Source organism: Perissodus microlepis, chromosome 14 (assembly GCF_051167445.1).
Source record: "Perissodus microlepis isolate ML-2025 ecotype Zambia chromosome 14, ASM5116744v1, whole genome shotgun sequence".
NCBI classification, from domain to species: Eukaryota; Metazoa; Chordata; class Actinopteri; order Cichliformes; family Cichlidae; genus Perissodus; species Perissodus microlepis.
Genome location: NC_140474.1, coordinates 34,655,969 through 34,683,786, shown reverse-complemented (window position 1 = coordinate 34,683,786; position 27,818 = coordinate 34,655,969). Strand labels below are relative to the sequence as shown.

The window sequence follows — 27,818 nt, the reverse complement described above, 5'->3', positions numbered from 1 at the left end:
TTTATAATAAACTTTTCTTTCTTTTTATTTTATTTTTTTAAATGGGGCCCCAATACCATAATTTAACCTGGCACTAGGTGAAAAACTGGAGCTCCACTTGAATCCACTTGAGTTTAACAAAAATATGAGCCAGAGCATGTGCTTAGAGGTAAATGAAAGTGATTAATGTGACTGATTCACTCTGACCACATCTTCTACTGAACAACAGCTTAGTAGCCAAACCATGAAATCACTTATGTTTGAAACACCCCTGCCACACAGAATGGAGTGCAATTCATTGCAATCTATGTGGCACCAGTGGCTTGGTGAGTTCTATATCTCAAATACTACAAGACAGTATAAGACCCAAAAAACAAGGAGCATGCTTACATTTGTTGCAATGAATTCCTACTCTTGCATTTTGGGGGTTTTCATACAGGAAGTGTCTGCTGTCAAGAACAAAATGACTAAATAACTCATCAGAGCTAATGATCACAATGATATATACTTTGGTTGGCTTGACCTGCCAGTTGCTGCAAAAGATAAAATGGAAAAGTCTCATGTGAATGACCACAGCAGACCCGATGGCATGAACATGCTTTGCATCCATTATTTACACACACGTTTGCTGTTACATTGCACACAGAGCTGGATCTCTCCCACTGCCAGCTCAACATACCAACAACAACCCCAACCACAGGACCCAGTGTAATTACTTAAGTCAGCGGGGCATGATTGTGGATGCCGTGCAGGTGCGTGCGCCTTCCTTGCACGGCACCGCAGGCAACACCCCACCCCATAGGCTAACAGGATAAAATCACTCAGTGATTCTGTTTTATCCCAGTATTTGTGATATCTGCAGACTAACAACGTGTCTGTAATTACTGCAGAGGAAAGTACAACTCCCTATGTCCCAAAGGGATTCCTTAAATAAAAAGAACACATTCAGTTAGAGTGTTACTTTTAATTAAGTATTATTGTATAGAGCGCATAGATCCTCATCAAAGTAGTGGTGATACACACTAAGACTGGGGATATTTCCTATATATTTGTGTTTTACTTTAGCTTGTTTCCAAGTCCACAAAATCATTTCAGTTTTAATTTCTTTTTAAAGTCTAGTTTTTGTTTAGATTTTCTTTTTCTTTTAGTTTTAGTGAACAATAACAGCGTTGACAGGGAAACATCCAAGTGTTTCAACGGAGACAGCGTGTTTTGACCATGCTGCTGTGTCACTGTGCTTAGTGTGTAGAAAAAGGAGAGTGCTGACGGTGTGGTTTTCAGGCAGCAGCAGCACTAACAGAGACAGACCAAAACAAACTGTGGTATCAAACCAAGACATGGGCTCTGGCAGTGTGCTAATCCGCCACTTTTCTTTAACTCTTACACACATTTCTTACCTGCTGAGAGCTAGGTAACTGGCTTCCTCAGAAATGTGGTATTCATTTTAGCACAACAATATTAGCATTAACAATATCTCCACAGCAAGTCTGGAGCATGTTTGGACTTTTTTCATCCAGGGAATAGATCTGGTTCTTGTGCTCCACTCATTGACAGGACAGAGGAACAGAGAGCCATTAGGAATTAAAAATGAAACAGCAGCCAGTCAGAGTGAATGGACTATAGGGGTTAAGACTAACCAATAGCATGGATGGAATTCACTATGGTGAAAATATACTTTAACCTCCTAGGACCTGGCATCCAGATATGTGGACATCACATTATGGGTTGTGTAGACCACAATACTAAATTTTGCTCCACAAGTGCCTGATATCCACTTACGAGAACATTATACTGCCACTGCTCTATCGAAATTTAAAACGAATGTCCTCATATGTGGACACCAGGCCCTTGTAGAGCAAAATCAGGTCAAAAGATAATTCTTTGTTTTTACATTCATCAGATCCCAATCAGCCCAAATAGCAAAGAGAAATGAAAAATGCATGCTATGAAAGAGTTCAGGTCTTAGGAGGTTAAGAAGAAGGAGGAACACAAGATGAGGTAGGTGCTTCCATAGTAGAGTGGTTTACACATTCAGTTGGTAAGCAAAAGATTGCTAATTTGTTTCTAACCAAAGACACAAAACTCTTATGGGTCTGTGTCGGCAAAGACATCTGACATAAAACTGCTATATCTAAAACTCAGCCCTACCCAATCTGGATACTCCTCGTAACAAGGGACTAGCTGAAAAGAGCTTTATTAGAGTGGAGGACAGTGTACACAGGTGAACTACACCTTTGCAGATCATACAGTCTGAAAGACACTGCAAAGTGATGGCAGGGGAGAATGTAGCTACTCAGCATCGGAAGGTAGTCTGGATGACTTTGTACACTAAGAAGGGAAAGGAAGTGAAGCCATAAGCAAAGATTTAATGGTAGAAGTTGAAAAAGGAAAAATGTTATGCAGAGTTCAAAGAGGAGTTGAGACAGGCTCTGGGTGGTAGGGAACTTCCCTACCATATATGACAAAATATATAGGATGACGTAGGGCTGGGCGATATATCGAGTTTTTTAAAAATATCGATATATTTTCATAAGAGATATAAGATGTGACAATATCGTTTATATCGATATAGTATATGTTACGTTACAATTATACTTATATAAGTTTGCCTCTCTTTCGTCCACTTTTGTCTCTCCGCAATGTTACTCGGCCTCGCCTCTCCTTCACTGAACATAACTCCCCCTCCCCCATAGCTTCACCTGCAGGCAATGACAAGATGAACACGGCAAATCTCCGTTAACAAGTTACTGCGCATCGCCCCGTGCTTGGGGCTGGACAGCGTCAACGTGTTAGCGAGCTAACCGCGCTAACGACGAGGACCTTAAATCCTTTCATTTTCTCAAAAATCGACAGTGCGCCTTATGTATGAATTCTGGTTGTGCTTACTGACCGCGAACTGATTTTATGTGGTACACGGCGCTCAGCAATCTGTCAAAAAAATGTTTTAGTACGACTTTGGTAAGCTACGGAGCTGCACCGCTTGATGGATTGTCGGAGGCGGAGCATTGCGGCTACCGTAGTTTGGAGCCTCGCGGAGTGATACGTACTGTGCTTCAACGTATAAGGGCCATAAATGGCAACTGTGAGAGACATGGTTACAAAGAGGATTTCAAACTCCAGGCTGTCAGTCACGCAGTAGAACTTGGGAACAGAGCAGCTGTGAAATCTGTCTGTCTGTGTTATTATGCTCAGCATCTTTTAGTTTACATTTTGACTGCACAATTGTGAGCTTTTTGTTATGCACAAAAACAACATTGTTTTCTTTTATTTATAGAGCATTATTATTTAATAAATGCTGATCATTTATTTTTGAGTAATTTCTTCATGTACATCTATGCTGTATGTTAATAAAAGTGCCTGTGTGACATCTGGGACTACATCTCATCTGGGAAAATATCGAGATATATATCGTATATCTCCATCCAGCTAAAAAATATCGAGATATGAATTTTGGGTCATATCGCCCAGCCCTAGGATGACAAAATGAAAACGTTTATCATTTCAAATTATACGCCATCTTTTGTTTCGTTTTGTCGCAAAATACACTGTTAACGCCAATATTTTTTTACTGGGGCACAGATAATACCAGCAAATCCAGTGAAGATGAGGCAGAACCAGATAGCTAAAAACAGAAGGACCAATCAAAACAAATCGAGGACCTTATTCCTAAACGACGGGCTACCTCTGTAGCATGGACATGGTTTGGTTATGAAAAGTCTGACACGGACCACAAAACTGTGCTATGCAAATTATGTCGCAAACCGGTCCCCACCTCAGACTCAAACACGGCAAACCTCTTCTACCACCTATGCAAGAATCACACGATAGAGTATGGAGTTTACGGATGAGAAGCAATAAACAGCCATCAGGTCCTCAAAATAAACCTTAAAACAGGCTGTTCTAAACGTTAGAACAGGCTTTTCCCCGCAGCATGCAATGTAATAAACACTCACAAAGAAAATGGCGGCCGTTACAACTTATGTCTAAAAATTAGTGCTGCCAGCATTAATCTTGTTAAAATGACGTTAACGTTACAACCGCATTAATGTGGATTGCCAGTGCATGTGGCTGCTCAGCATCAACACCTTAGTGCGGTTAGCTCATTAACACGCTAGCGCAGATCACCCCATGCGTGGGGCTGCACGGCATCAACGCGTTAGTGCGGTTAGCTCGTTAACACATTAGCACGGATTGCCCATGGGTGGGGCTGCACGGCATCAACACAGTGCGGTTAGCTCGTTAACACGTTAGCGCGGATCGCCCCGTGCATGGGGCTGCACAGCGTCAACACGTTAGTGCGGTTAGCTCGTAAACGTGTTAGCACCGTGCAGCCCCACGCACGGGGTGATCCACGCTAACTCGCAAATTTTCTCCAAACACCACGTCTCTGTAGCTTTCAAACCCAAAACATGGTCCACCCGAAGGATCTGGTCCCCTGGGACAAACAGAGTAATATAGTCCATGCTGTTAAGTGCCAGGAGGAATGACATGATTTATACATCGGGGAAACTACAAAACCTCTGACTAAGCTGATGGCACAACACAAACGAGCTAACTTGTCAGGCCAGGACTCCACTGTCTATTTACACCTACAGGCCAGTCGTCAATATTTCAACGATGAGGATTCACATTGTGCAGAATAAATACTCTTATTGATACTTTATGCAAGGAATATTTAAAATAATATGTTATAAATACAGAACTTGGCAACATGGTGGTGTGGTGGTGTGCACCCTCGCCTCACAGCAAGAAGTTCAACTTCACCTTCTGACCAAGGCCTTTCTATAGGCTGAGGCCATATACTTTTTTTCGTTGCTGTAGTCCATGTTAAGGCTTACTCAGGGAAAGCAAAGTAAGTATTTAAGCCCTTGTTTACTTCTACAAGAATTGAACATTTGTTATTAGTGAGACGAGCATAGCCAAAAGCATGCCAGTCTCCCAGATTTTTTCAAATACATTGCTGGCATAGTTTGTTTATTTATTTATCATTTAATCTCTTGTATTTTCAGTACTTTAAATTAAATATAGGCTTTCAATGACTTACAAATCATTGAATTCTGTTTTGACTGACAGTTTTTCTTCCAATTTACCTCATTCTGAAGCTTCATGCAAGATCTTGATTTGTGGCGTGAGGATGATCATGAGATTTCACTCTGGGTGAACTGCTTATAGCATCAAAATGTTTGCCAGCTTTTCTGCAGACATAAACAGGATGATGCTGAAACACACTTTAAACGAGGACTCATCTATTCAGAGTACCTTCTTCCAGTAGTCTACAGTTATGTTTTTATGCTCCCTAGCAAATCTCAGGCATTTCTAGGTACAAACAGGGCTTAATAATGACTTCTTATGAGCCATTTTTACATTAAAGCCTTGTTCATTCAGTCATGTGCTTATTCATTCTTGAGATCTTCTCAGACCCTGATTATGGCCATAGCACCCTGACCACGAACTTGTCTGATCTCACAAGCTAAGTAGGGTCAAGTAGAAAAGTGGTATGAAAGAAGCAGTCCATTTACCTGATCTAGACGTATTTATCTGAGATGGAGCTCTGGCTCTAGTACTTAAAATCTTGAGGTGCCAGATATCTGCTTCAGTCGGCTTTCTGCCTCTTCCTTACCGCAAGTATCAGTCTTGGCAATCCACTCCAAAGCATACTTGATCAAACTGTGAGAACCCTCGAACATCGCAAAGTGCTTTAACACAGACTCTTCCCTTTTTCACCATTTTGAACAGGAATGCCGCATTTCAAACTGAATTCACATTTTTATACCTAAATTTGAACCAACACAGTAGACTTGACTTTGTGAAGTCAAAAGTAAGTAAATAAAGAAAAAATATTATTTACATAGTCCAAGTTCCTTAAACTACCATGACCTGGATGACTGAGAACCTATACAGACATATTTATATAGTCCTTTTCAAGAACCAATGTCAGAATATTAATTTAAAAAATGTATTAATTAAGAAATTAATAAAATATCATATTCAACCACTAAAATTAATTTTTCTATTCAAGAATGCAACTAAATAAATGCAATTTGGCATCGTTATTAAGAAAATAATAATGTGCTTTTCAATTTGTCTTCTTTTTTTTGGCAAGCAGTACATTTTAAAAAATTATGGATAACAACAATAGTTACATTTTAGCATTATTCCAATTAAGGAGCATATGCACGTAGTGCAACCATTACAGAAACAAAAATATTCTGGTAATTACCAATAATGTTAAGTAAAGGCAACTGTGACACACTGATGTAAAGTTATGCACCGCCATTAAATGTGTGCTCCAACCATCACTTATCACAAAACTTAAAACTTGTCCTACGGCATTCCAGTCTACTGGCTTGTCAGTCCTCATCAGTTGAACGTTAAAACATTAAAATGTTAAAACACCTATTTATTGATGTTGCAACATCTTTGTATGTGGTTAAATAAACATACTTGCTATACAGATTGGGGGGGGGGGTGTTATTAGCATTAGCTCTTTTGAAAGAGAAATGCCCATCCATTTATGTGTAGTTGGATTAATTAATTTCTGATGGCTCTTACACACGGCCTCGTTTTTAATAGTTAGGTATGATGTCTAGACAAGATAATAATGATCTTGTAGCAGCACCTGTCCGTGGTTTTATGGCTGGTTAATGCCATAGTAGTTGTATCTGAAAACACTCTGTCCACTGCTTGTTAGCCATGACTTGATGTGATGTACATGGCTAAAAGCTTTTGATACAGCTTCATTTTTTGCTCTGCCTAGAAGTACACAAAGAACATTTTATTTCCTTTGGTGTGATTAGCTTTTTGTCTTCAAGAGCAACTGCAGTATTTTTTTATTTATTTATGTATACATGCATGTACAGTACTGTGCAAAAGTTTTAGGCAGATGTGGAAAAAAATGCTATAAGAAAAGAATGCTTTCAGAAATATAAATGATTATTTATTGCCCCCAAGTGTATTCTGCAGCAGGACAACAACCCCAAACACACAGCCAAAGTCATTAAGAACTATCTTCAGCGAAAAGAACAACAAGAAGTACTGTAAGTGATGGTATGGCCCCCACAGAGCCCTGATCTCAACATAATCAAGTCTGTCTGGGATTACATAAAGAGACAGAAGGATGTGAGGAAGCCGGCATACACAGAAGATCTGTGCTTAGTTCTCCATGATGTTAACAACCTACCAGCCAAGTTCCTTCAAAAACTGTGTACAAGTGTACCTAGAAGAACTGATGCTGTTTTGAAGGCAAAGGTGGTCACACCAAATATTGATTTGATTTAGATTTCTCTTTTGTTCATTCACTGCATTTTGTTTATTGATGAAAACAAATGATTAACACTTCCATTTATGAAAGCATTAATTAGGACACTGTGTTTGTACAGAACTACTGTCAGCTTTAACACGGTCTTAGTCAATGATCCCGAGTCCATTATTCTGGATTCCAGACGTTTAGATCATGCTGAATAACAACGTGCGAAAAAAGTTTTTTTAAATACAGCATGTAGAACCATTGTAGAAAACAGTTTACCATACAGAAAACCATACAGTAAACTGTTTTCCAAGATGTTTTCTAAGCCATATGAACCCATCAAGTTCCTTCACTCCTCCATCAACCCTGATCCTCAAAAACTCATTCCTCTTCCTCCACAAGAGATTCTCGGGAGGATAGGGTCAGGAAGTGGCCTATTTGTTCGAAAACAGATTCCACAAATACCAAAGTGAGACCTAAAGGGAAGACGTGCTTTCCGTTGCTTTTAGGCAGCCTGTTAAGACAAGAAAAGATGGCTTCTTACTACTTTAGCCTCCAGTCTCTCTCACGCTCCACCCAGCCCTCTTATTTCAGACCTTTTCAGTTTTTATTCCCTCTGTTAAAATCTTATGTGAATAATATTTACAAGTTAGCAGGTTTACTTAAACATTTCCATGCTGCATGTTATCCTAATTAACAGGGTGTGGCTGTAAAAAGCTGAGATAATTATGCAAAAGTATGCCAAATACTAAAGATGTAAGCTTCTTGGCAATGGCAATTACATGACAAGTTAAGGCATTCTTTCTACTTAATATATGCTTACATCAATAATAACACTACTTGAACACTTTTTAGGGGGAATATGGATTTGAGATGGAAAAATGAGGAGCGCAACATGGAACTAAGGAACTCATCCAAGACAAAAACTTGACATATCACTGTTTTCATACGTGTTTATAATAGAACACCACAGAGGTCATTGTGTCTTAACAGTGTCATAGGCCAACATTCACTTTTCTTCAGCTGACTGAGAGGATGTGCTAATTTTATCAACGAAAAACTGAGGCTCCAGTATTAGACAACAAGTCACCGAAAAGAAGTTTCTCTCTGTAGTTCAGTTACATTTCATTGCAAACTAATGTAATATAATAATGCCTTAAACACATTATTCCATAGCGAATCATCCCGCTTTACTGTGCGGGACCTCTGTTAAATATGATATGAAGAAATGTTAATGTAAAAGATGTTTGCATATTATTAAGATATCAAATAATAACATCTAAAAAAAAATATTAAATTGCGACTTAAAAATGTGGGGCTTTGTGTCATGCATTATGAATGAGGCAAGTTGTTTGAAAAAAGGCAAACAAGGGAAAAGAAAAGGCTTACACTGAGTTGTAGGGCTGGGCTATATCATACCGTTCACGGTAATACCGGTGTAATGTTGGGCAATGATAAGAAAATGAAATATCGCGATAGAATATGGGTAAAACGCGCATGCGCAGTGCCTTTGTTTACATACGCACATGGCTGCAGCGCAGAATGAGAAGAGCGAAAGTGGATCGTTGAATGAAACGGATGAACCAGAATTGGTTTGTAAAAATGCTGCAACTTCAGTGATGTGGAACGGGTTTGGCTTTCGTCCGTCAGATATACAACAAAGCACTATTTTTGGTAGAGCATGCTAGTGGGCCGTCGTTATTACCATGTTTTTTGGAAAAACTTAAAATCAATCCTTTGATTTTTCAGAAAATCGTCAGTGCCCCTTATAATCCCGTGTGCCTTATGTATGAATTCTGGTTGTGTTTACTGACCTCGAAACGATTTTATGTACACGGCGCTCGAAAATCTGTCAAATGTTTTAATACGACTTTGCTAAGCTACGAAGCCGCACCGCTTGATGGATTGTCGGAGCGTTACGGCTGTCGTAGGCAGGAGCCTCGGAGTGATACGTACTGTGCTTCAACATAATATTACCGTACTGTGTGTGTATAACCTCTTTTTAAGTTTTGTGGATATTATACATGGTTATGCTGAGGATATGTCGGCCAATTTCCACTGGAAATGCCTTTTGGTTAAACTGTCAGCAAGGATTTGCATTTGCACTGCAAATTTTTTATATAACTTTAATGCACTTAAAAAGCTGCTTGTGTAAGTGCAAAATACATTGATGGTTTTTTGTTTTTTTTGCAGTATTTGCAAATACTGCAAAAGTATTTGCAAGTATTTTGTCTAGTGTCAATTATATCGTCAGTTATGTCGTTATCGCAAATTTTCAAATGTATATCGTGATAGACATTTTTGGTCATATCGCCCTGCTCTACTGAGTTGTATGAGAGGCTGGACACTGACAAAGAAGAAAGGAAGCTTTTTAGCTTGATGGGCAGCAGGTCAGGGTGACCGAGTAAGCCAAGAGAAGAACTTTGGTACTGTTTCAGGAAACTAGATGTGGCACAGAAGTATGTGAGGGTGGTGCAGGACATGTATGTGGACATCGAGACAATGGTCAGGTATGCCTTAGGAGTGACAGATAAGTCCCTTTTCCACTAGTACCTACTCAGATCGACTTGCAACGGTTCGCCACAGTTTTAAAGGTTTTCCATTAGGTCATAGTACCTGGTACTGAAATACTACTTGCTCGGCCATGGTTCCAAAGTGAAAAAATTAAAACCACCATTTTTGAAACCCAGCAACGATAGAAAAGCTTCAAAAAAAAAAAAAAAACCAACACAGTGGCCCGTGACTCTGACGAAAAGCCACAGACCAAGCAGCAGATATATCCACACCCCGACATCCACCTTTGTTGTAGCGTTCGTATCTAACGCTAATCAGGTCACAGGATGCTCAGCCACATTGCTATAGCGATGACCACACACATTATAAAATAATCATAAAATAAATAAATTACCTTAACGCTTTGCATTGTATTTGATGCACAAGCAAAATGTGACTCGGTGGAGAGACACTGTTCAGTTCTCTCAAAGTAGGCAAACGTACAAATTCACCAAGAGACCAATTAATTATTTCGCCCTCTATACAATTAAAACATCACTATCTTAGCGCCTAATGAGCCTTAACGTAGAAAGAAAGCCATCAGTAAAGTAGGAAACCCTAATACAGAGACAGCCAGTAAAGACATTTGAAAGCCAGATCCAATCAAAGACAAAATTCAAAAAGATAGGGAGAAAAACAGCGGGAAGTAAACAGACAAAAAGGACATCCCCTTGTTTAGTAGAACGGGAACTAACTCAGTCACTTGTTTCAAGTCTTACTGAATATAACATGACAATAACAATTGACAATCAATCAATATAACAATTTGATAGTCCCTGTTAGATCAAAAAGGATGATAAGGCAGGATATCCTTGACCAGGTGACTGGCAGGTCAAGACACTATGAGTGTGCCAAACTTTTCTTAGCTGTTACCAGCTGTGGCGGCATGGCTGCCACTGTTTTCATGTTTTGTATGCTTGTGTGTGTAATAGAGTCATCAGGACACAACATGGTAAGAGACAGAAGCTCTGGCTTCTGAGCAGGAAAATGCTGCTCAGAGTATAATTGGATAAGAGGCTTACTTTGTGTCATGTTAGGGGCTTTCCATTATGGCAGCAACTGGAAACCATTAGAGCAGCCCTTCAAAGGGTCAGCCAGGCTGGTCAGTGTTTCTCTCTGTGGACTGGTGTTCCCAGTGCAATGTAAATACATAAGAGCGAAGACACCACTAATGTTTCTTTGATGGTTTTTTAGTAATATCAGTGAATGCTCAAAATGACCAGCAGAAAAGTTCATTTCGAAAACAACTGACAGAAGCTTTGACATCAGCTGACCCAGCTACTGTGTCTGGCCTTAGTTTAAACATATGGCTATGATTGTACTATGTGTTGTTTCGTTTCCGAAGATATCTCCGTGCTTTTTTAAGAATATCCTGTCTATGCTGGTCACAGCTAAAACAATAGTGCATCCTGTCTGCCTGCTTCCAAGTCCTGATCAAGTCTTAATGTGTTCATACTTGTGTTGAAGACTCATTGCACCAACACACCTTAGCTTTAAAAATATGTTTAAAATATGCAGAAAAGCCAGCAGCTGCTGTTGGAATTGGGAGTGTGACTTGGCAACACTTTATCAAGATTGAATGATGGGCCCTTTGTCAGCTTGCCTTTGTTTGACCCAAGTTGGTGATATCAATTAAAGTGAACAAAGAGACACAGAGGGGCCTGCTGTTTAACATACATAAAAAATCAACAAAACGGATCATTCTGTGGTGTGCAGAATGTTTGCGTACTTGACCAAAGATTGTCTATACACTTAAAACAAAGTTCCCTCCGGTGTACACTTCCTGTTTGCTTCATGAAAACTTTAGAAGTTCCCCACATGACACAAGTAAGTCCTTATCCAGTACTCAGAGCAGCATTTTCCTAACAAACAGCCACTGTAGAGAAAGACCTCCTCAGTTAGCCACTGCCTCTGTCTCCTGTTTAGAAAAAGGCAGCATGGGCTGCACAGTCACTCCCTGCATCCCAGAGGAGATGAATTCCATTGTGGGAGTAGGGGATCAGAGTCTCTTTCAGCCTGACTGTGTCACAAGGACTCTTGATCCAAAGCCAAACAAAGTCCTCTGATACTGCCAACTATGCCCTGATCGGGACACTGAGCCCGCTGGAGTAAACTCAGATGCTGTTAAAGCCAGGTATCTATACAAATAGCGCAAGATTTTCAGCTACAAAGTATTACAACTGTTCAAGGATCCAAATATAAAGCAGAATCAAACAAGGGGGCGGGGGGGTTTGGGGGGGATCAGCAAAATATTACCATCTTTACTTGTCTAATCATTGCAATTCTACTCAGCGGGTTATTGAACATGTTGTTTTGTACATTATGACAGCTAAACATGCAATCATCAATACAAGTTTTATTAGCACTGCGTTCAGTTGCCATTAGCATACGAGGTGGATTTTCAAATTAAAAGCTTAACAGAAAATACACAATTATGCCCCGTGAATCACCGTTACAACCTACATACTGTTAAACATCTGTGAAGTGTTGACAGTAGTTTAAATTGGTAAATGTGACAGGAAAGAATTAGCGAATGAAAACAGTAATTCTGTCAATGAAAAGGCATTGAGCGGTAAGATATCGAGTCAGTGGTTGTACTGATGGAATCAGTGCTGTGTAAACACACATTATGCTGAGTGTATCAGCACTTCAGGTAAAAACGAAGGAAAAGCTGACTTTGCAGAAATGGAAGTCTGTGCCAAGCTGCTGCTGAGGAAGGGCTCTGTAAAGGCTAAAACCTAAAAATACATCAATCATCAAGCTACACCCTCACCACTAAGGTCAGCATTTTCACCTGCATTTGCCAGATGACAGCAGTCAAAAATGACTGAGAATGTAAGATCAGAAGGTTTAGAGGCTGCAGAAGAAACCTCACACAGAAGCAGGAAGAACAAACTAAACAAAAAGGTCCAGAACATTCTTGTTGTGAAAAAAACATATTATTAACTTGGGTGTGAAAGGGTTAAGTAAGGGTTAGGTAATTATAATAAAATCAAAAAGGGTTTAGTCAAGAAAAAGAGGCGGAGTAAGAAAATTCTGTTTAGAGCCTTTTAAGTGAGTTTGAAATGAGTGGACAAAAATATAATTTCAAACCATAAAAGGGAAAATAAAAGTCATCTTTGCTATATTCAATCAGCAGCACAAAACGTATGTTTTAAAGAAAGTTTTAATCTCCAGGCTTCTACTAACAATTAACTTATAAACTAGAAAACAATGAGCAATTGATAAAGATTAATATAAGCACAGGAACACCCAAATTTTACATCTCGGCAATAGAGACAATTACTCTGTACTTTTTACATAATGTTTGAAAGGTACATGGCTTTTCAAAATCAAAATATGCAGAACTGACAAAAAAGTTGGATGCCACTGCTGATCACCAACAAAGCAATATATAAGTGGAAGAGGTCCTTACCAGTCTGGCCTCCCTGCGCAGCCCCTCGGTGTTCCTCAGCCAGAAGCGACTCAGCTCACTTAACTCCAGTATTGGCTGCACCTTCAGCCTCACCGTGTCTCCTGACTGACGGATCATCTCCACTATCTCGTCTCGACTCTTATTCTCCACATTTCGTCCATTTATCTCCACCAGCCTATCGCCTGGCACCAGGCCCAGTGCCAGATCCTTAGTGCCTGCACCAGGCTCTGCAAAGTGAACCACACGTCTGTACACTCCTCCATCAGGGCTGCGGTCCAGCATTGTAGTGCGACGCAAAGAAAATCCAAAGTCACCAGTGTTACGGCGCTGGAGTTCCAGTTCACGGGTTTCAGGTGGACTTGGAGCAACCACAGCTGGCAGCTGGAGTTGTGCAGGGAAGGTTTTATCGACCACTTCGGGAATGCAGATTCTTTTGGGGGCTTCTGCTCCAGGCTGCTGCTTGAGGCTGTGCTTGCGGAGCATGCTGAAAACTTTACTCTCCACCTGTGGGGATGGGGCAGCAGAATTCTGGCCTGAAGGGGTGGATCCCTCTGAAGGGCTCTCCTCTTTGCTTCTCTGGGAAAAGGAGAAGCGTTTCATCATCTGTGTAGAGTTCTGCTTGGCAAGTGAACCAAAGTGAGCAACTCGATCTCGCACTGAGCTGCGTTGTCCATCCTGTCCTCCTCCACCCTCACCCTTCAGATCATCATTGGAGCTGGCAATGCTTAGTTGGTCATCCAGGATCATGCTGCTTCGGTTACTCAAGCCATCTAATTCAATGTCAGTGAGGGGGAGATCACTGGTGCTGGCCACTTTGATGGGAATGGGGTTGGAAATCTCAAGCTTGTTCCTAGATTCCCGCTTCGACTCCCTCTTCAGGTTGAAGAAACCACGGCGCATGCTCATCTCCTCCAGACTGCGCAGCTCTGCTGCAGACATCCTCTCCTTTTTCTCCTTCTTCTCCTTCTCCTTTTTCTTTAGATTAAACATTGTGGCACTAAATTAACTTAATGTTCCCTTTTCGGCTGAACTGACTTCAGGTCAGGTGTGTTTGCTATGATCCAGCGAGGAAAGGCTAAGAATTAAAAAAAGAGAGAGACAGAGAGAACAATTTCTGTTAAACTGCTAAATATTACAGTAGCTGCTCTCCATGCACACCAGTGCGTGTCCATGAGTGTATTTAGTGGTATATGTGACTGTTATATATTGCGATGTTGGTATTTTAAAATATTATACATCACTGATTTGTGCATAAAGTATGAATATTTGTTGTAAACTAGTTCTGTAATTGTGGCAATTTATGAATTTAAGTGATAATTTCTGAATATATAAGAGACATGAATTGCCCGGTTATTGAATCAGATGGCGATGTTAAATGTCATTTGGCTTGTGGATGACTGCACTGACATTCTGAGTGGACTATTATGCAGGTGTGACATGCCTAGCACCTAGAAAAATGTGCTTGTGCGAATGGGTGTGAATGGGTGAATGCACACGTTGTGTAAAGCGCTTTGAGTGCTCAGAAGAGTAGAAAAGCACTATATAAGAACCAGTCCATTTACCATTTTACCATTTACCTAATAGCCAGGAATCCCTAATTGGCTGAATCTTACTCAATGTGTATATATGCGCAAACGTGTATGAACACTGTTTCTTTGTACCTGACAAAGGTCACACAGACCAAAAGGTTGTAACTGAATAAAAAATTAAGGTAAGCAGGACAGTGTGCGGCTGTAACAGTGATAATGAAAGAATAATGATTCCCTAATGTTTTCACACACCTAGAACAGTCAGACAGGCTAAGAAAATTGCCTTTTCTCATTAATGTCACAATTAAATAATATAAACAATAATTATTATCAGTATTATTGAAGTCTTCGGACTGTGGGAGAACATGCAAACTCCACACAGAAAGACTCTGGCCTGTTGGTGGAATTGAACCCAGGACCTTCTGTGGTTACCAACGTGCAGTTAGAGGGGTTAGGTCAACTGGTAAATCTAAATTGCCCATAGGTGCAAATGGTTGTGTGCCTCTATGTGTTAGCCCTGTAATGGACTGGTGACCTGCCCAGGGTGTACACTGGGATAGGCTCCAGCTCCCCCGTGACCCTGACAAGGATAAACGGAACAGAATGGATGGATGTATTATTATTATTATTGCTAGTGGTGGCATAATCTGACAACAGACATTTATACTGTCTCATAGTTACATTTTTATATCACTTCTCAGCCTCAACAGTTTAGCAGCACTTTCTGTATTGGAATATGTTTTGTAGTCAAAATCCCACATGTTTTGTCTGCTTTGTTTCATGATTCTGCCTGCTTATTTAATGGATTTTTTACCACTGTATTGTTGCATATAGTTAAAAATGTCCATAATTACACACATAATTTTACTACTATTAAAATGCACAGACCAGATCTAGTTTGAAGACTGTAAAAAATTACAGGTGACTGAATGAGTGATAATGAATGAAGTTAAAAACATTTTTTTAAGCTGGCATCAAACGTCTAAGCAAACCTGATTGTTTGCATAGAGCATATGTGTAGATGCCCTTGCAAAAAAAACAGACCTACATCCCTGAACACTTCTAGTATTCTTACATTAAAGAAGCCCACTGGAGAATCTTGACAAGACCATTTTTGTAAGCCTCACAAATAAGGTAAAGTCTTGCCACAAACTTAAAAGTCCAGGCAGGCACATCCACATGGTTCAGCCTGGTTCTTATAAACTGCTGGGTAATACACAGAGATTCTTATTTACAAAAAATAAAAATAAAAAACCTCCTACTATTTTAACTGTGGAATAGGTGAATTATGTCAGTGATTTCTCCTGCTAAGATAAGTCCGGATTTCCAGCAAAAAATGTCATTCAGCTGTTATAAAAACCTCATCAGGCAAGAGCCTAAACTGTCAGTTATGAAGTAGTCATATGCTCAAAGGTGTAACAGAATAGCACTGAAAACATAACAGCTATTTATAACTATACAGCAAAACTACCGTGGTAACGTGTTGTACAGATTTACATAGTGTTTAGCAACACAGTATCAAATAACCAATTTGCCAGAACAGTAAAGGTTTCCTTAACAGTCCGTTCAGATTATTACCTTCTGTCATCTGTAGCCAAAATAAACGAAGAGCGTCTGCACTAAGAGTAGCGTTAGGTCCTATATGCACTGGTTAAGGAATGCTAAAACGCTAAATGGCTTAAGAGTTTTAAGTTGCCTCCCTTTTATCTACTTGGCTTCTGCGGTTAAATCGACACTAATACTTAACCACTAACGTAAACAAAGCGTATTTGTCAGCCGCACTTCTCATTAAGCGTGAAGTCGGGGACAAAAGCATGACAGAGCTAAAATAAGTATAGCTTCTCAGCTACATTAGCTAGCCGAGCTACTGCTTTGTAAATGAAGGTAATGTTACCTAATAATCAATATCTCTTGTTGTATGCTATTCCAAATGAGAACGCGCCAAAAACACAAGGTTACATATTTTATGTATTTTTTTTTTCACTTTTCATTTAGCGTCTAGCTAGCTAACTAGCCTAATTGGCTCAGGTCACAGCCTCAGTTCTTTGCCCTCATTTTGGTAAAGAAAATCCTGGAACACTCTGGGATCCTATGAAAATCATTCAGTCAGCCCCACTGACTGCCTGTCCGTCTCAGCACAGCTGCCTTAACACTAAATGTGCCTTCTCAGTAGAAGCACATCTTATTATAGGAACAGATACTCACAGCTTTCCAATACTTCAAACGAAGCCTCGCTAGTCCCTTGTTAATGGGTGTAGCTCGGCTTGTAGGGAACAGAAACAAGCTTTCAGGCTCTGGTTGTGATAGCAGGCTGCTCCCAGTCCAGCTCTGAAGCGTCAATACTGTATCTAAAACGCAGTCAACCTACTCCCCCTTCTGTTCATACAGTGTAACCAGGTACACTACTGGAAAGACTAGTGATGGTAAATTTGATTCTTTTTACTGAATCGAGTTTTAATGAGTCACTCACCAAAGTGAATCGGATTTTTTGAGTCATTTGATTCACTGAGTCAGTCGACCAGAGAGTGCAAAAAATGTACATTTTCACTCAAACTTAATTTGTTTCTCTTTTCATGTAAATCCTACTGCTAAGATGAATGATTCTAAAAAGAAAACAACTATTTTATAGAGCAAAAAAAGAGCAAAAACATTTCTAAAATTAAGTAATTTCCTATCAAATTTGCTTAATAAACATTTATTTATTTTATTTTAATATATTTTTATTTTTTATTTTATTAGTATTTTCCTTAAATGTGTTTAATATATATTTTCTCATCTAAATGTCCACTGAGCTGTGCGCCAGGGGGCGGTAATGCGCCTTAACATTGGTTGCCAACCAAGAAGAAGAAGAAGAAGCTGTGAGCCAGGAGGGAGGGGGTGAGTGAGTGAGTGAGTGATTCGTTCCTCTATGATTCAGCACAGGAGGGAGGGGGTGAGCGAGTCCTGAGTGATTCGCTTATGCTTGCGATTCAGCACAGGAGGGAGGGGGTGAGCGAGTCCTGAGTGATTCGCTTACGCTTACGATTCAGCACAGGATGGAGGGGATTAGTGAGTCCTGAGTGATTCGTTCGCTCTATGATTCAGCACAGGAAGGAGGGGGTTAGTGAGTGAGTGAGTGATTTGTTCGCTCTATGATTCAGCACAGGAAGGGAGGGGGTGAGTAGCTCAAATGTGTTGTTAGCATGTTAGCAGAGCGATGCTACTGTGAACCGAGGAGCTATTTTCTTGATGTGAGCTTCTACTCATGGTTTTTTCTTCCAGTTCAGAGCAGAAATTTTTTTGTTACGATACTGGATGTTGTGTTTTTCTCCACAATTTTAATTATAGGCTAGATACATTGCTGCTAACAGCAACAGGGATGAGTCAGTGAGTCAGTTGGGCTTGTGAATCATGATTCATGAGTCAGTAAAGTGATTCTCGAGTATTGAACGATTCGTTCATGATTCGCGCATCACTAGGAAAGACTGTTTTTAATTGTGAGTTGTGTATTTAAACTGTACCACTGTACCACAGTATTTGTGCACAGCGGTCGATTATCTTGTTAATAATTCTACTTGTTCACTATGTACGACTCTGGATAATGTAACTCCAGTGAAAAAGAAAGCCTGGGAAAATAGTTTGCTGCTTTATAAAAAAGAAAAAGCCCTCCATAAAGCCAGAACATCTTACTATTCATCATTGAAGAAAATAAGAACAACCCTAGGTTTCTCTTCAGCACTGTAGCCAGACTGACAAAAGAGCTCTGTTGAGCCAACCATTGCTTTAACATTAACTAGTAATGACTTCATGAATTTCTTAACAAATACAATTTTAACCATTAGTGAAAAAAATACTTGGAATCATTTCACAGATATAACATTATGTACGGCTACTTTCAATAGCATTGTTATTTACTTTACTATAACAATGGAATTACTATTGTTTAATTACTGTGTTAACCTCAGTAATTACATCCTCCAAACCATCAACATTTGTGTTATGTAATGTTTCTATCTTAAATATGATCGACCTATCTCTAATAATTAGCTATGTAGCACAGGTCTTTAAGCTGTAATTAAATGAAACCATTAATTAAACCAATACTTAAAAACCCATCCCAGACCCACCGGTCTTAGCTAATTATAGGCCGATCTCCAACCTTCCTTTTATCTCAAAAATTCTTGAAAGAATAATTGTGTAAAAAAAAAAAAGCTGACTAATCATTTGCAGAGGAATGGCTTATTTGAAGAGTTCCAGTCAGATTTCAGAGCCCACCACAGCATCACAGCACAGAAACAGCTTTAGTGAAAGTTACAAATGATCTTCTTTCAGCCTCTGACAGTGGACTCATCTCTGTGCTTATCCTGCTAGACCTCAGTGCAGCGTTCGATACTGCTGACCATAATATTTTATTACAATCATTAGAGCATGCTTGTAGGTATGAAAGATGCTACAGTGCAGTGATTTGAATTATATCTAACTAATACACTCCAATTTGTTCATGTAAAAGAAGAGTGCTCTTCACACAGTAAGGTTAATTATGGACTTCCACAGGGTTCAGTGCTATGGGATCAACTGTGTTTACGTTATATATGCTTCCCTTAGGGAGTATCATTAGAAGCCATAGCATACATGCAGATGACACCCACCACCCATCTATCCATGAAGCCAGATAACACACACCAATTAGTTAAACTGTAGGAATGTCTTAAAGACATAAAGACCTGGATGACCTCTAATTTTCTGCTTCTAAATTCAGATAAAACTTTATTGTATTTGACCCTAAAAAATCTTAGAAATATGGTATCTACCTTACTCTGGATGGCATAGAATAGAATAAACCTTTAATTGTCCCACAAGGGAAAATTTGGTAACACAAGGGGAAATTTGGTCATTCTCTTGGCCTTGGTAAAACTGATGAATATTGGAGTCATTTTCAGCCAAGAGCGGAGGCCACCTCTGGGGACAAGTGGGACGACTATTCTATCTCTGGTTGTGAGGTCACCACTGAGGCTGTTAAACAACTCCTTGGTGGCAGGGCCCCTGGGGTGGATGACGTTTGAGTTCCTGAAGGTTTTGGATGTTGTAGGGCTGTCTTGGTTGACACACCTCTACAATGTTGCATGGAGATCAGGGGCCGTACCTCTGGATTGGCAGACCGGGGTGGTGGTTTCTATCTTTCAGAAGGGGAACTGGAGGGTGTGTTCCAACTATAGGAGGGGATCACACTCCTCAGCCTCCCTGGGAAAGTCTATGATCAGGTGCTGGAAAGTAGAGTCCGTTAATTGAACTTCGGATACAGGAAGAACAATGTGGTTTTCGTTATGGTCATGGAACACTGGACCCGCTCTTTATCCTCTCGAGGATACTTGAGGGTGTATGGTAGTTTGCCCAACCAGGCTACGTGTGTTTTGTGGACTTGGAGAAGGCATTTGACCGTGTCCTTCGGGGTGTCCTGTGGGAGGTGGCTCGGGAACATGGGGTGTCTGGCCCATTGCTATGGGCCATTTGATCCTCATACAACCATTGCAAGAGCTTGATCCGCATAGCCGGCAATAAGTCGGACTCCTTTCCGGTAGTTGATGGACTCCACCAGGGCTGCCCTTTGTCACCGATTCTGTTCATAATTTTTATGGGCTGTCATGGCTGTGTGCAGGCAGGCAGGGAGGAAGGACCTAAAATGCGGGATTCAGTGAGGCAAAGTTGAACTCAAAGTAAAGAGCTTTATTTGCAGGTTGCAGATTGAACAGAGGACTAACTATACTGGGAAAATATAAACTGACAGGCAGATAAACAGGGACCGAAACACAGAGCGTAGACTGAGGGTGAGTAGACATTAACGACGTGACAGAGAACAAAGGAAACACAGTGCTTACATACACAGGGAAGTAATCAGGGAATGGAAAACATGAGGGAGACACAGCTGGGAGGGATTGGGCTAACGAGACGGGAGGCAGGTAAAACTGAACACACTGACACCAGACACGAACCTTCAAAGTAAAACAGGAAACAAGAAACAATTTACAAGGATGCAGACAGACACTGAACTTAATCTAGAATAATAATCAATAATATAGAAATATAACAAAATATAAAAAACAGAAAAAGCTGGGTCAAAATGTCCCAGAACCGTGACATGGGCAGAATTTCCAGTCGTAGCCAAGTGGTAGAAGGCTTTCACTTGGATGGTCTCAGAATCTCATCTCTGCTTCCTCGGGTGATGGGCTCCAGCTCGCAGTGGAACGGTTCGCAGCTGAGTGTGAAGTGTTGGGCACGAGAATCAGCACCTCCAAATCTGAGGTCATGGTCCTCAGCTGGAAAAGGGTGGAGTGCCCACTCCAAGTGGAGGACTTTAAGTATCTCGGGGTCTTGTTCATGAGTGACGGGAGAAGGAGGCGGGAGATCAACAGATGGATTGATGCTGCGGCTGCAATGATGCGGACACTGTACCAGCCTGTCTGGTGAAGACAGAGCTGAGTGCAAAAACAAAGCTCTCAATTTACTGGTCGATCTACGTCCTTACCCTTAACAGCCATAAGCTGTGGGTAGTGACCAAAAGAATGATAAAACCGGCGAAATTAGCTTTATCTGAAGGTTGGCTGGCCTCTCCCTTAGAGTTAGGGGGAGGTGTTCGGCCATCCAGGAGGGGCTCAGAGTAGAGCCATTGCTTCTCCACATCAAAATTGCAAAAAATTGACCAACATCTTTTAAACCAACCTCTTAAGCATATTTTATTGTAGAAACATAATTTAAAATTTTTATGGAGCACAAGGCTTTGGATTTTTATTGACTTAATCTGTGTTTTGGTATCTTTTATGTTTTTTTTCACAAGATTAGCTTAAGTTTTATGAAGAATTATATTTTTTCAGTGGAATTTTGCCTCCATAATGTACTGACACCACCCACTGTAAATTTTGAGCCTGGAAAATAATCAGAAAAAAATGTTTCAATGTGTTTAATACCCAAACCTGTCATGGTCCTGTCATATTTTGTTATTGTTTTGTCTCTCTCGCTCTTTCTTTCCTGCCTCTTTTCCGCCTGGGGGGAACTTGTTATGGGTTCCTGCCTTTGGCCCACGCACCTGCAATCAATGACTCACCTGCTGTTCATTAGCCTGTCTCTCTGGGCCACTACTTAAGGCGGTGGCTTGGTGCTTCTTGCCACTGAATCATTGTGCAACCTGTGTTAGTGTAACTGGCTTATCCAGCTCTTGCAGTTCATGTGATTTCCTAGCGTTGTACTAATTGTCTGTTTCCTGCACATAGATTCCTTGGACCTGTGTAGTGTGGAGTGACTGAAAAGGACCCTAGCGTGTTTGCAACGTTTGAGTCTGGTGTGGTCTTCCTTCCTCCCCCTGGATCCCTGGAAGCCTTACCCCCTCACATTGTATATTTATTATGCATGTAGATGAAAAGGTTTTCATACAGCTCACAAAAGTTTATTTACAAAGACCCGGTCTTTGTAAATAAACTTTTGTGAGCTGTATTAAACTCTCAGAGTCCGTTCGATCTCTATGACAAAACCTTTTCATCTACATGCATAATAAATACTTCAAAACAAACCTCTTTCATCTAGTGTTAGATGTAATAGGATTTACAGTTCTGTCATGAATGCCAGAAAAGCACAGCCTCACTCATAAAGAATCGGTATAAAACATAAGCGTTGATATTATTACAGCTGAATATCAGAACCACAAGCTGTCTTAACACTGTGACAACACCCATATAATACACAATTTAAATGTGATACTTTAGCATTTTGTACATGAAAAGTTTTTGTCCCTCATGGTGAAAGAAGTTTTTCAGCGTGAGGTAGTTTTCTCTTGGTAAGCTTTTGGTAAAGAGTGAAATCCTTATCTCTATATTACCTACACCCTCCTTTTTCTCTGTGTTCCTCCCTGATGATGTTTGGGTTTTTTTTAAACATCTCATATCCTTAGCGTACTTCTAGTCACCACAGCAAGCCATCCAACCCACATGGTCACATCATCCTTTCTCTTTCATAGTCTTAAACTCATCATGGCTGATCCCGTGGAGGTATATGGGGGTCAGTGTGTCCTGTTTAACAGGACCATTAAAGGAACAGCTTTAAACCAGTTCAGCACGGCTGTTGTTAATCTTATTAATATCACTGTCACAGCCTTACAACCAGTACTACATTGAATGTTTTGATGACTGAAAGCATTACAAGAAGTGTGAAAACTTTCAAAATAAAAGTTCTTCAAAACAAAAGCTGACTATCAGTGGTTGTCAATAATGCTGAATTTTATGGACTTTCAAATGACCTTTTAACATGAATGTTTTTGCAGCCTGTTTCACAAACAGAGACTTGGTGATAGAAAAACATGTCTTCTGCATATAACCCATTTACATGGGCTTGTTAAAGATTCTAGCTTTTGGCTTTTATGAACTCTTCTGTGTCTAAACAGAAGCTTAAAAGTAACAAAGCTGGTTGGTCTCTAAAATGTGAGAGTAACATATAATTCAGCAGGATGCCTGTCAATTTTTGGCCTGTTAAAGTAAAATTCCAGTCATGCTAAAAGACCCTTCAACACCGGTTTATTGCTGTATTTTATCTGGCTTTTTTCCAGCTACCTAGAATATGCCAACTGCCCTCAAATACGACCCATAGGAGAGTTTCCAAAATGAGTCTGGCAGGAGACAACAGCCTGATAATTTTACATGGTGTATAAACTGAGGTGGCTGGTGGTACCCTGGCTACCCTATTCGGCTTCACAGCCGTTGGTATTTTTTCCCCCCCAGACAGAACCATTCCTGCACAGGAACAGCACTTCGAGACACTTGAGTTTATTGACACCTGTGACAGATCGGCTTTTTGCAACTGGATTTACAATGAGGAAGACCAAGACACAAGATGGTGGAAACAACAGGCATTTATTTGCCCATATAGCTCTTCAGTTGTGACAATGTGGTGTGTGGGATAAAGGACTCGAATGCAGGCATTTACTGAGATGCGAGGGAGATTTATTATAAATGACAGAACACAAAGTAGGGATGGCAAAAACAGAGCTAAGGATAATCTAATTTAATCTCTGGGAAAAACTCAACTATAGAACGGCCTGAACACTAAGGGAGGACAGCAGGGAGAGCACACAGTGGATTCACAGAGAGGTTCACAAACAGTCTTCAGGAGACGAACACAGACGGACCAGTAACGAGCACACCAATTCACACAACATAAATACACACAGAGGGACACTGGGGAATCACACACAGGTGGGAGACACAGCTGGACCTGACGAGACAGAGGAAACACTAACACCGGGGACCAGAGAGAGCAGCAACCCAGAACCCCAGAACCAGAAAATCCCAAAACACAAATCATCCCTAAACTAGAACATGAGTCCACAAATAATAATAATAATAATAATAATAATAATAATAATAATAATACACCATCTGTGATGTCCTTTTGTATCGCTGCCTGGTTTGGTAACCTCACGGTGAAGAATAAGAATCGGTTGGGACTGCTAGCAAAATTTCAGGGCGCTGGCAAGATGGACTTTTGTCCATTTACAATAAAAATGTGCTTAGAAAGGCTCATTCTATTATTAACTGTTTGAACCATCCACTTCACAGTGAGTTTGAGTTGTTGCCTTCCGAGGAAGACTAAAACACTCCAGGTTTCTTTTATCCCTACTGCATCTTGTCTCCTACATGGCAAATAACTGTCCTTGGACTTTCTATCACTATTATTGTCATTATTATTTTATATTATTGTTCTGTTTATTTTTATCCTGCTGCTAAACTAATTTCCCCTTGTGGGACAATAAAGAATTTGAATTTGAATTTGAATTGAATTGAATTGACTCAGGACCATGACAAAAGCATTATTTTACTAACAGGTCTGTTCTCAAATCCTAACCTTCCACCATATTCTATAGTATAGCATTTTTATTACATAAATATATACATACATTTTAACATTTTAATATTTTTGAAATATTTCACACTTTATCGTACACAATACCATTATTATAAAAACACCAAAAACTCAAAGCACAAAGATTCCCCACATTCCCTTAACCCATGGCCTCTCCCGGAACCTTTAACTGGTGTCTGGATCCCTGGGGAAGCGTTTGCCCAAACAGCCTGGAGAGGACACAAGAAAGAAAGGTGGGTAATCACATGACATAGTCTTTGCACCACCTTTATTTCTATGTTTTCCAGACACATTTGCCACAGCTCTCTTCAGTGGTTAACCTTATTTGCTCTCAGTAACAACCTTTCCTTTTCACAGACAACCACCACATTTCTTAATGAGGAGCAGCTGTGCAGGACCTGGAACCAAAAGGCTACCTACTGATTTTAAAATACACAATAAATATTCAATAAATAATTAAACGTCTGTGCAAATGTTCTTCATGTGCATATCTATAGTCAAGGTGCAATGCTGAATAAGGTGCTAGATAAGGTGCTTTTAATAAAGTGCAACAGTGCTATACACCTTATAATATAAACAATCCTAGTAAGGGAGTCCTCTTCCTTACAGCACCACTTCATTTTCCTTCAAGCTTACTTGAAGCAAGTGAAGTAGTGCTGTAAATTAACAAACTGTGATAAATTGTATGTTTCTAATAAAATGAAGTAGAGTAGTAGTATATTAAATATTCCTTTGAGTGAGAAAATCATGCCATACCATAAGTGCTTCAACTCAAAAAACAAATCAAAGGGGTAAAACAGAGGTGCAATCACTTGTATCATTCTTAATACATATATCAATTTCTCATTGGTTATATTATCCGGGTGTATGCTACATACATCCAGTAACACATTTAACATAGTATCAATTCCCAACATTTGTTTAATCTCTTTTTCAACATATCTCCAGAAATAAATTAACTGAAGACAATTGAATGGAATGTGTGTAAAATTCCCAATCTGCCCACAACCTCTCCAACAAACAGGAAGGAACAGGGTAGAGATGATACAAACACATAATATCCTTATAAATTATAATGTAACACTGTAGATCCCTTAAACCCTTAAAATATATAAAGCATGTACAGCAATAATATGCAAAAAACACAGTATTACTATTAATCCAAATTACGCCATGTTCCATATAACGGAATTTAAAAGAAAAAAACACTGACTTTGTGCCACCTGAAAAACTGATTTCATTCATTCTCCACTTGAAATGTTTCATTCAAGTGGATTACCTCTAAATACCTCTGTATCAATATAGTTATAAAAGGAAGGCAAATGTTTGTCCCATTTTTTTTTTCCTTAGATACAGTGAAGGATAGTAAAGGCAGGTGGTCAACATTAGGAGGAGACAAGAAGCAGAAATACTTTATTGAGGCAGCTGCACTCAGGGAACAGGCATCTTAACGCTGAGATCAGAAAGCTCAGAATTTCAAAAAGCATCTCAAAGCTCAGGTTTGGAGAAAAGCTTTTTATGCTAGGTGTTCTTATCAATAAATATCAATGTATTTGTACATAAAATTTATAATGATGTTTATAAACAATCAGTTTCTTAATGATCAAGAAACTGATCTTACAGCCCATTGTTTGTCTGTGGTACTAGTTTCAGGCATTGTGCAAATGTACTGTTTATAAGGTTGGGCAGACTGAAGAAGTCACTTGGATGTGTGACAAAATGTTTTGGGATTACACTTTGTTAGCTTGGGGTCTGGAGCTGCAGCTTAGTGAATTCAGTTGGGCTCAAAATGAATGAAAGAAATTTTAAAAAACGACAACTCAAATTCTTATTGTAAGAGCTGGAAACAATTCCATGTGTGAAACAGATTAAAAGCTGGAGGTGTTGAATATCTGGGTGGACCACTGTCTATTTATTGTTTATTATTATTTATTGTTTGATAATCATCATAGTGGTTTTGGTCTGAAATTTAAAAAAAAGTTGGAAATGGGTTTGCCTTGCTTCTCTCTTGCTTAGTGTGTCAAATATTTAGTAACTTTTCAGCCTGGTTTAATGGCAATGGTATATTGAATGAATGTAGATTATTCATAGATTTGTAGGCCAGTCTGGAACTGGAGACACAGCTCCTCAACTTTGAAAATGAGTAGATAGCAATGCTACTGTTATCAGTCATAGAAACATGGCCCTGAAATTACATTACCGAGGTGTAAACTGTTGTACTGATCAAAAGAAACACTATATTGATCTGGACACTACTGTCAGCATTTTCTTTTATTGTTTTCTTAATCAGCACGATAGTCTTGGTCTGTGCTGTCTTTTTTACTAGTTTGCAGCTTCTGGACTGTGCTGTGTACACTGAGGAGCATTAAAGCCTCAATATTGAAGTCTGAGGTGAAATGTATTCAAGCTCCTTAGATTACAATGACCTGGATGACTGAAAATTGAGCACAGCCTGCATCATTATTATTATTAATATTTTTTTGGTGCAGTTCCAAGAGCTTAATTATCCAAAGCTGATGTTAAAAATGACTGCATATATCCACAAAACTGGACAAAATATACTTCAGATGTCCGTTGAAAACAGACAACTGAGGCAACAGTTCACACACTTTGACAGCAATGTCTGATGAGTCTTGATTTCTACTGCTACAGCTGGATGGCAGGGTCAGAATAAACAACATTAAAAGCATGGATCCATTGTCCCTTGTATCAATTGTTCAGCCTGCTGCTTGTGGTGTAATGATGTGGGAATATTTTCTGGGCACCAGCTCAACATAATTTAAATGTCACAGCCCGCCTGTGTATTGTTGCTGATCATGTCGATCTCTTTCTGATGGCTGCTTCCTGCAGGATAATGGATCATGTCACAAAGATTAAATCATCTGAGTACAGCACTATGTTTAGGATACCAGTTTGAGATTATCTGTGACTATGTGTCACTTGTTATTTATGTGTTTTAATGTTGTGCACCATGTAATGCTGGCATGACTGAATTTCTGTTGTGCTTGCATAGGATTAATAATGGTCTTGAATCTTGAATATATACATTATCTTCAAACTGCAGGCAATATAATGACATATCTCTGTATCAGTGTCTCATGACACTGATTTCAATTTACTAAAGCCTTATAGCACTCTCTGGTGGCCATGATGGAAGGTTACTATGTGGTTCCAGTTCCAGTACCTGTAAAGTCAAATTGTTGACAAAGAGACA

At 39.7% G+C, this 27,818-nt stretch overlaps 1 protein-coding gene across 5 annotated transcripts in view; it reads right to left on the bottom strand.

Moving 5' to 3' along the window:
* Positions 1 to 17,068, bottom strand: part of LOC146374310 (unconventional myosin-XVIIIa-like) — a 123,348-nt gene extending 106,280 nt beyond the window's left edge. For 3 of the 5 annotated variants that reach the window (XM_084950317.1, XM_084950318.1, XM_084950322.1), the window contains exons 1-2: positions 16,928 to 17,068; positions 13,194 to 14,268 (exon numbers count right to left, since the gene is read on the bottom strand). In XM_084950317.1, coding sequence (XP_084806443.1) covers positions 13,194 to 14,183 — 990 coding nt within the window. In that variant the 5' untranslated portion in view covers positions 14,184 to 14,268; positions 16,928 to 17,068. The remainder of the gene's footprint in view (positions 1 to 13,193; positions 14,269 to 16,927) is intronic. The other 2 variants (XM_084950320.1, XM_084950321.1) reach the window with 2 other exon arrangements.
* Between the last annotated feature and the right edge of the window lie 10,750 nt (positions 17,069 to 27,818).